At 39.3% G+C, this 8300-nt stretch overlaps 2 protein-coding genes across 3 annotated transcripts; one reads left to right on the top strand and one right to left on the bottom strand.

The window, feature by feature from the left end:
• The first annotated feature begins 424 nt into the window (after window positions 1-424).
• On the top strand, window positions 425-7412 carry LOC122627835 (G-protein coupled receptor moody). Of its 2 annotated transcripts, none has more exons than XM_043809420.1 (9): window positions 425-563; window positions 3131-3288; window positions 3376-3516; window positions 3621-3791; window positions 3942-4069; window positions 4144-4297; window positions 4373-4572; window positions 4726-4911; window positions 6059-7412. In XM_043809420.1, the coding sequence occupies exons 2-9, from the start codon at window positions 3173-3175 to the stop codon at window positions 6136-6138; spliced, it is 1176 nt and encodes a 391-aa protein (XP_043665355.1). In that variant the 5' UTR covers window positions 425-563; window positions 3131-3172; the 3' UTR covers window positions 6139-7412. The 2 variants fall into 2 exon arrangements, with proteins under 2 accessions (XP_043665355.1, XP_043665356.1); XM_043809421.1 differs by having other exon boundaries at window positions 4726-4989.
• Window positions 6584-8137, bottom strand: LOC122627859 (ras-related protein Rab-32-like). Its single transcript, XM_043809464.1, has 6 exons — window positions 8002-8137; window positions 7711-7743; window positions 7401-7497; window positions 7238-7294; window positions 6907-7151; window positions 6584-6832 (listed from the first exon to the last, which is right to left on the bottom strand). Exons 1-6 carry the CDS (start codon window positions 8102-8104, stop codon window positions 6708-6710), a joined length of 660 nt encoding a protein of 219 aa, XP_043665399.1. The 5' UTR covers window positions 8105-8137; the 3' UTR covers window positions 6584-6707.
• Window positions 8138-8300: the final 163 nt, after the last annotated feature.

Here is an 8300-nt window from a genome sequence, read left to right as displayed (position 1 = left end):
CTTACGGCGGGACTACGAGTTGCCTTCGTTATCCAGTAAAGAACGTAACACCTTCCCCTTCCAGTTTTCCATGTGGGAAGACCCCCCACCCCCACTCATCGTGGGGCCCGTATCCAGTGTGGTCGCGTAAGTTCTGACGGGAGGTTACCCGTTGCCGACAGTTCGTTAAAAGTGACGGTGACGCGCGCGACTTCACTCTTTCTAAACATTTGTAACACGAGAGTGTTCCTTGATACAAAGAAACGCTATTGTGTCATTATATAAAACCATGTAAGAAGTTGTAATCGTTTATATCTCAAAAGAAATCGACTATCTTCCGTTTAAACAAAATTAATATTTTATAGAAATATTTATCCTGTTTGTGTGAATCATCCGCTCGTACGTGAATCGTTGTAATACTTCTAACGAGTATCACGAGGAGAGTTCGTGAAAACTACGAATGAGGATAAAATCGAGAGTTTCTACGAACGTGGGCGAATTCAGGATCCTGTTCTGTGCGTTTCAAAGACGGAACGTCAAGATGATCCACTTGCGGTGGTTGTAACGATTACGGATCCTTTGTGGTAAGAAATGTAACAGGTTCTTTCGATTTTCTTTAATCTTCGAAACGAGACTTTCTTGGAGTTTTGTGATCCTGGAGGACCAATGCTAAGAACGAGACAAAAAATAAGAGGCGAGGGATAGACGAACGAAGTAGACGATCGGGATGAAGAACCCGTGAGAAGACGGATGTCGCATGGGGAAAAAAGGGATCTCAATGCGTGAAACGAAGCTTGTCGTGAAAGATCGTTGTTACGAATACGTTCGAATCTTTTGTCTCTTATTTAATATGGTCCCAAGGATTTTGGTACAGCTGACAAGAGCATGGAGTACTTTCCGTTCTTTTGACGTTTACGTAGCACGTGGGGTATTGTCGCAGGTGGATATATCGTGTCTAACGTGTTTCTAAACTTTTAATGTTTTAATCTTAATAGAATGATTGATATTTACACATGGCAGCAGGTGTCACACATGAAAATAACTCTGTTTGATAGAGGCGGGTAATGCAAACGATTATCGCGTCGCGTGTACGATAGGAAGAAACAACACGAGCAATACCGCTGCACTCTGAGGTACTTTCACCGTGAGTCAAGTTGACTCATTCATTGCCATTCGCCGCGTGATTAACTCGGAAATCATTCAGTGACGTCAGACTGTGAATTCCATAGAACGCAAACGTGACGTCCGTCCTATTCCATTCGATTCCGTCCTATTTCCTTGTGGTCCGTCGCGGGCCCTCATGGGCCGTCGGTGGATTCGTGGTTTCGTCGCATGGGATTGTGAAACGCGTGACGTATACATGTGTCCTGATATTCTAAATATGACCTTGTCCAATCATGAAAATGCGTGAAGCTCCTCGGCAATAACAGACCCCTAGCAAAGCGTGAATTAATTTTTCTTTTCATCTCTTCAAAGGCCGTTAAGCTATCTATGCTAACCTCACGCGTCGAAGCACATAATGGAAATGTTATCATTTTTTATCGTCGTTGGAAGATCGCAATACGGGGTCGGCATTATGTAGGTCTCGAGTTCTCATTCTCCAGATGAATTCTTCGTTTTGTCACTTCTATTAGACGAGCACCGACTTCGCACTGACTCCGCACGCAGCGGTTAACGCGAACGTCATCGGGCAAAGAAAACGACTCTCGTATTGATGAAACACTTACAAAGAGCACAAACGATCATAATGTTGCTAATCGTCCAATGACACTGTCGTAGAAGTTCCTTATCTAAACTACCACGCGTAGACAGGCCGTTGACGATTAAACAATCGGATTACTTCGCCTTTCTATTAAATCTTAAGAAATGTACGCGGATACGATCGTGCAAAACGAAATATATATAAATCGAATTTCCATCTTTCCTGTTTCGTTGACAACCAGGCGTTTATTTTACGTTCCCATAGATAATTCTTTAACCCACATGCTCGTGTTATTTTTTTTTTTCTAGTTTTACAACTCTCATAAAGCTGAATACGGTCGACACCATGTACGGCCTCGTGTCAAAACGATAAAAGAGTTCGAGTTAAGGGACATATCCGCGCGTTCTCGTGTCTCCCATGAGTTTCGACGTGTTTTTTGCTACGAGGGGACGCTTAGTACCGGGTGTCTGTTAATTTCTCTTAATTAAGCTCAATCGAGGTTAATGCACCACAGTTTGACCTCAGTTTACCAAATCCAGCATAGTCTCAAATAACTATGATGCAGCTATCCCCGATGACAACTTTTCTCTTTATTTTCTTCCATTTACAGGTATTACTCGTCTATCGAAAGTGTCTAACGTAGTCTGTACGTATCTCGTATCATAACTTATGCGTTTAAAAAGCAAATACCTTGGCATATCTGATACACGTATCAGCATAAAACTGTTATTCGATGCCATATACGTATAAATTTGTCAAGACTTGGTCGATCATCTGACGAGGCTCGTATTAGGTATCAATATCCGCAGAAGTAACTCGAAGAAATAATATTTCTTACGTTACACGTTTATGATCTTCCTTTAGTATACATATTTACAATAGAAGTACATGTATACCGTATAATAATTAATTATATTAATACTCGTATATTGAGAGAGAATGAAGAATACACTGTTCTTGAAGGGTGTCGAATGTAAAATTTATCAAATATTATCATTTAGCCAAGCGAGATATTGCGTTTATAAATGTAGATACATTACAAAATATTTTATACTCGGTTTTACGATTCTGACAGATGAAAGGTGAATAATATTCCCTAAGCTTCCTATGTTATCCTTCTTAAGCTTCAGGACAACTTACTTCCGTTCTCGTCAACGTTCCTTTCGAATAACCCTATAAATAATAACGACCTCTCGCGACGGCTCGACTTCTATGATTAATGAGTTCCTGACTTTATGCTTCATCGTACGTCCCTTTTAATCTTGGCTCAACTAAACGATTTCTACGAGTGTGAAGTGAAAAAAAGGGAGCTCGATTCTTCTTTGCATTAACGTTTTAGATTTTTCCATAAATTAGATCTACGGTAGAATAATCTCTCATTCTCTCATATATAAGAATATCTTCAAAAATAAGTAATAATTTAGGTTTTATTCTCTTTCAATGTCACAGGACCAATCAAAGAACGCTTTGGCTTTGACGCTCGAGTAAAAGATGGAATCATTAAATCAAAATTTTCGTGGCTTTGAGACGAATTCGATGGCCACGTGGCCGACGCACGTTACGGACAATACGACTCATGGTAATATCATCGACGGTGAGCTTTCGAGGTAAGACGAATACGTATTAACTTTATCTCGAGACTAAACGCGAACTTCTCTGGTTACATTCTTTTTTATTTATAATTTTTAATGTAGATTTCCGAGGCCATTAAGAACATTTGCCGCGATCGTGGCTATACTCATTATGATCACAGGCCTAGCCGGCAATCTTCTTACCATCGTCGCCCTTTGCAAGTATCCAAAAGTTCGTAACGTTGCAGCAGCGTTCATAATAAGGTACAAGGAAGCAAAATTCATTCTTTCTGTAGATAAATATATTAGATAAATATATACTAATAATAAGTATTTATTTAAATCAAAAGTTAATTTCTTCCTTGTAGCCTTTGCGTAGCAGACTTTGTGTTTTGTTCGTTAGTATTACCCTTCGACTCTATCAGATTCGTCGATGCAAGTTGGGCGGACATTAGATCATTGTGCGTCCTCGTACCCTTCTTGAGGTACGGAAACGTTGGAGTCAGTCTTTTGTCCGTAGCAGCTATCACGATTAACAGGTATTATTTTACTTAGATCTTAAAAATGATGAAATCAATTTAGCTGTAGTACCTCAAATATAACAACACATTTCATAAAATTGTTAAACTAATTAGAATGGGGTGAAATTTGTAGGGCTTTTAATATAATATTATCTAACGTATCTTCAGATACATCATGATAGCCCATCACGGAATATATAGTAAGATTTATAAAAAGCACTGGATCGCTGCGATGATCATTTTTTGCTGGCTGTTCGCCTACGTGATGCAAGTGCCAACGTTGTTAGGCGTTTGGGGTAGGATGATACTATGATTCTTGAAATTAAATTTCGATTCTTCGACTGGCATTGATCTTTGTCTTTCTTTCCAGGAAAATTCGATTACGATATGTACCTAGAAACATGCTCGATAGTCAAAGACGATCATGGTCATACCTCTAAGAGGTTTTTGTTCGCTACGGGTTTCGTGATACCGTGCGTAGTTATCGTCGGCTGTTACGCAAAAATATTTTGGGTCGTTCACAGGTATATTTTTGCTATTTTGTCGCAAATAGAAACGATTATTCCGTCGTACAGTAATGCTTTCATTTATTTATACAGCTCCGAGTCGAGGATGCGAAAACACGCAACACCAACGATAAAGTCACCGCACACACCTGGTAGAGATACCAGAGAGATCAAACAAAGACGTAGCGAATGGAGGATTACGAAGATGGTACTCGCTATCTTCCTTAGCTTTCTAGTCTGTTATCTACCAATCACTATAGTAAAGATGGTCGACGTTAACGTAAAATATCCAGGTAAAGAAACAAAAGAGAAAAGAGATCGTTTCAACGTTTATATGTATTACAACGTGTATAATAGATACATGTAAAAATAACGATCTCTATACGAGAAGACGATCGTTATCATTTTTTTGACGATGATAAAAAGGAAACAAAATTTGTTAACAGGCTTCCACGTTCTTGGTTATCTTCTTCTATACTTCGCTTCCTGCGTGAACCCGATAATCTACGTTATCATGAATAAGCAATACAGACAAGCATACGCTGGCGTGATTGGCTGTTCGCGGATAAGGGCGAGTCTCACACCTTTCGGGAGCAGTGCGCCCGGTCAGCACCACCAAGACTTCGGCCAAGGTAACTTCGAGCACCGTCGCGTGGTAACGCTCTCCAAGCTCTGACCGAACACGAGCTAAGCGACCACTCGCTCACTTCGTAAGTCAAGGGCACAAGTTCGCTGCTTTCTAAGATTGTCTTTGCTATGTGCAGGCATGTTGCACCGCGCAAGTTCACGTCTATATGTATCTATGTATGTACGTGTAAACGGATCCATCGGCAGAATAAACTTTAATAACGGCAGGTACCAAGCGGCAAGCAAAGAAATTCTTTGAAAATGTTCATTTTGGCGTAAATCTAACTGTCGCATCTATAAAATACGTATCGTCAAATAATCGAATCAATGAAATAAATAATTCCTTGTATTTAAAGCTCTCATAAGTGAATTATACTTTTTCTTCGCGGTAGTTGGAAGTTTTCTCTCAATAATGTATATGCAAACGTCATTGAACATACCTCGAAGGTATAGTGCGCCAAGTAGACGCTTCGTATAATTGGAACATACAGTCAACTAGCTTCGATTGCTATATACCGCTATAACTCGATCCTATTTTTTTGCGGGATCAATACGTAATAACGTACTCCCTTTCTAATTGGATGCAATAATAAGAATTATTTCGCCACACGTACTTCCGCGTTTCATAAATAATTATTCGCGATAAGATAAACGAATAATTCGTACATTTACAACAACAATAACGTTGGACATACGTTTATCGCATATTTTATTGACTCATCGAAGAGAGGCGAATAAATTTCGTTACTTCAAAAGGAATCGTTAAAACAAGCGTTTATCGTAAAGTTATTTTAATCGATTTTTATCGTGATTGGTCAATAGACTTCCAATCGTGTTTCACCATTTGATGTTAAAATTACACCCACGTGCAATCATTTTTATAATTAGCGTGTCTCACATCTCGTTTCATTTTGTAAACGTAAGTTCTTTGACACGATCCGAATTTCGATACGAAATGCATAGAGACGCTGAAACGTTAACAATTGTTCCCAAATGCTTAACAATTTTTACTCCTTATTCAGCCATTTTTTTTCATTTCTGCCTACAATATTTGCTTGCACCTATGTATTCATTTATTGCAACAACTCTAAACACGAACTAAACAACATACAAGTCAGAATCCTAATTACTTTCCTTTATTTGCTTTCATAGATTACTCGAAGACCATGGTATCGACCGTCTCCATTGCTATGAATCCTGTCAAAAATAACCAGTTGGAAGAGACACTGTAGAAGGTCGATTAAAAAGGATCTTGAAGGAGTTAAAGATCCAGGTCAAAAAAGACAAAGGAAAAAGGAAGATGTTTGAGAAAATGAAACGAAGCAAAGTTTTGAACAAGTGTGCATGAATCGTGCGCAATCGCAAACGATAGAAACCAATGTAAATTATTTGAAACGATCGAAAAGGACGACGCGTCTCGAAGGACTACACTATCGAAACCAATAACGCGTATTTATAACGCCGACGTTACCGACGAGTTAGGTCGAAAGCGAACGTCGCGATTCGCAGTACCAGTAAAATTACCAAAGTAAAACCATGTAAAGATTAAGAAATAAGTAATGCGCATTTATGTTGATTCGCATCGACGGATCGTTGGGACGATAATAATTTAATAATAATAAAAGGGCTAGTCGAAAATCGTTTAGGGATAAAATCCAATTTGTAAATATATCCATGTACCGTAGCGATTTAGATAGACTTTATTCTATTAATATACGTTTAGAAATGTTTTAGATAATTACAACTAGATGATAAAGCAAACTCAAGTATGAAAGAAAGAATCAATTTAGGAACACATTGATTAAAACTTGCAACAGCCTGTCTTGCCGCGCTCTATAGGATCATCGCGGAGCCTTATGGAATCCCGTATTCCACCTTCGATTTTCGCTCTTAGTACATTTTCCACCAAGTGGCGTATCGCTTCGTCTGAAAGGCAAGAAGCATCGTGCGAAATCTAAAATTTGAAGTCACTCGTTCTTCTTTCGTTATAAGTTACTCACCAACGTTCGTATTCTCTTTTGCCGAGGTAACGTACCACTCGCCGATATTGTTCTCTTTGCAAAATTTAACGATCTGTTCGGTTGATACAGCCACGTGTCGAATGTCACATTTGTTCGCCAGAAGAACAACGGGTATGCTCGATCCGTCCGGAAGAGTGACTTTTTCTCTTAGATCGCTTAGCCACTTCTTCATCGACTGAAAAGTCGCCGCTCGTGAGATATCAAAAACCAATGCCGCGGCGACGCTAATAAAAATATGAACGACAGGACTGTCTTATAGATTAATGCGATCATCTTCTCGGCGAATTTTTACATGACATCGGAGACATACGCATATTTGTAGTAAACCCTGGTCATGTATCCAAATCTCTCGTGACCGGCGATATCCCTGAAAGTAATAAACAGTCACGTTCGCTACGACTCGTTGCCAATGTTTACGCGTATAAGTGAACGTATACGTATAAATAAAGACGTTACAATAAAAGCGACAGTACCATAACTGCAAATTTATTTTAGTATTTGAATCCCAATCGAGCGTTTTTATCGCAAAATCAGCTCCTATCGTTATCTTGTAATTCGAAGAAAACTTTCCTGGAAAAGACAGTAGTTGTGCAGTCGACGCCGATAAAGAGCCCTGCCTTGCAGGTGCGACGAGCAGTTGTGCGATGACGTATATCTTTCTTTAGAACGGATAAGCCAGTTTATGCGTACATGGCTTGCACGTATCATCAGATCATTCTAATCTCGTGCGATCGCCTAAACGCCTCAAGGTACAATGACATTAAGGAGAAAACGTCGGATTACCTTCTGTGTATCGTCGTACGAGAGCCGTTTTGCCTGGAACAAAATAAGAAAAGTGAGAATACGAATGGATAAAAAATGGAATTCGTACGCGTGACAAATAAATATCACGTCAAATCTGACCGATTCACTTATCTCTAATTATCATGTTGATTAACGTTATCAAAATAAATTCGAATGAGTAGGAGAACAGAGATGGCACGCGTTACAATTGACATGAACTTTTCACCTTTACTTTTTTCAACATGGTTACAGAAAATTATAGAACGTCCGACGAAGAAAATAATCACTCACCGACGCCATAATCACCGATAACAAGAAACTTAAAGAGAAGCTCTCTACGTCCAACATTTGAGAGCACTACGTCGGAATCTCTTCTAAGTTTTCTCGTATCCATCCTCTCTTCTTCCCGTTCCAGTTCTTTCTTCGTTCGAAGAATACAAAGAATGATCCACGGAATAATACGTTAAGGAAAATACTCCAAGTGTGTAGCGTCTCGACTTAGGTAGTAGAAGCGATAAACAACAGTGGAGAGTCAACTTTTCGACCTCGGAGGGTCGTACCAAACCCCTCCTCTTTCGGCTTATATCGTT

The sequence above is a fragment of the Vespula pensylvanica genome, chromosome 3 (assembly GCF_014466175.1).
Source record: "Vespula pensylvanica isolate Volc-1 chromosome 3, ASM1446617v1, whole genome shotgun sequence".
Classification (NCBI taxonomy): domain Eukaryota; kingdom Metazoa; phylum Arthropoda; class Insecta; order Hymenoptera; family Vespidae; genus Vespula; species Vespula pensylvanica.
The sequence above is the reverse complement of the archived record's forward strand: the minus strand, read 5'-3'. Positions and strand labels throughout refer to the sequence as shown.

Bases quoted from the DNA above. Each gene is read 5' to 3' on its own strand.
- LOC122627835 (XM_043809420.1), top strand. From the start codon at position 3,173: ATGGAATCATTAAATCAAAATTTTCGTGGCTTTGAGACGAATTCGATG. The intron at 4,070-4,143 runs GTAGGATGATAC...CTTTCTTTCCAG, and splicing joins AACGTTGTTAGGCGTTTGGG to GAAAATTCGATTACGATATG. The intron at 4,573-4,725 runs GTAAAGAAACAA...ATTTGTTAACAG, and splicing joins CGTTAACGTAAAATATCCAG to GCTTCCACGTTCTTGGTTAT.
- LOC122627859 (XM_043809464.1), bottom strand. From the start codon at position 8,104: ATGGATACGAGAAAACTTAGAAGAGATTCCGACGTAGTGCTCTCAAAT. The intron at 7,152-7,237 runs GTATGTCTCCGA...TATTTTTATTAG, and splicing joins AGGGTTTACTACAAATATGC to CGTCGCCGCGGCATTGGTTT. The intron at 6,833-6,906 runs GTGAGTAACTTA...CTTGCCTTTCAG, and splicing joins AAAAGAGAATACGAACGTTG to ACGAAGCGATACGCCACTTG.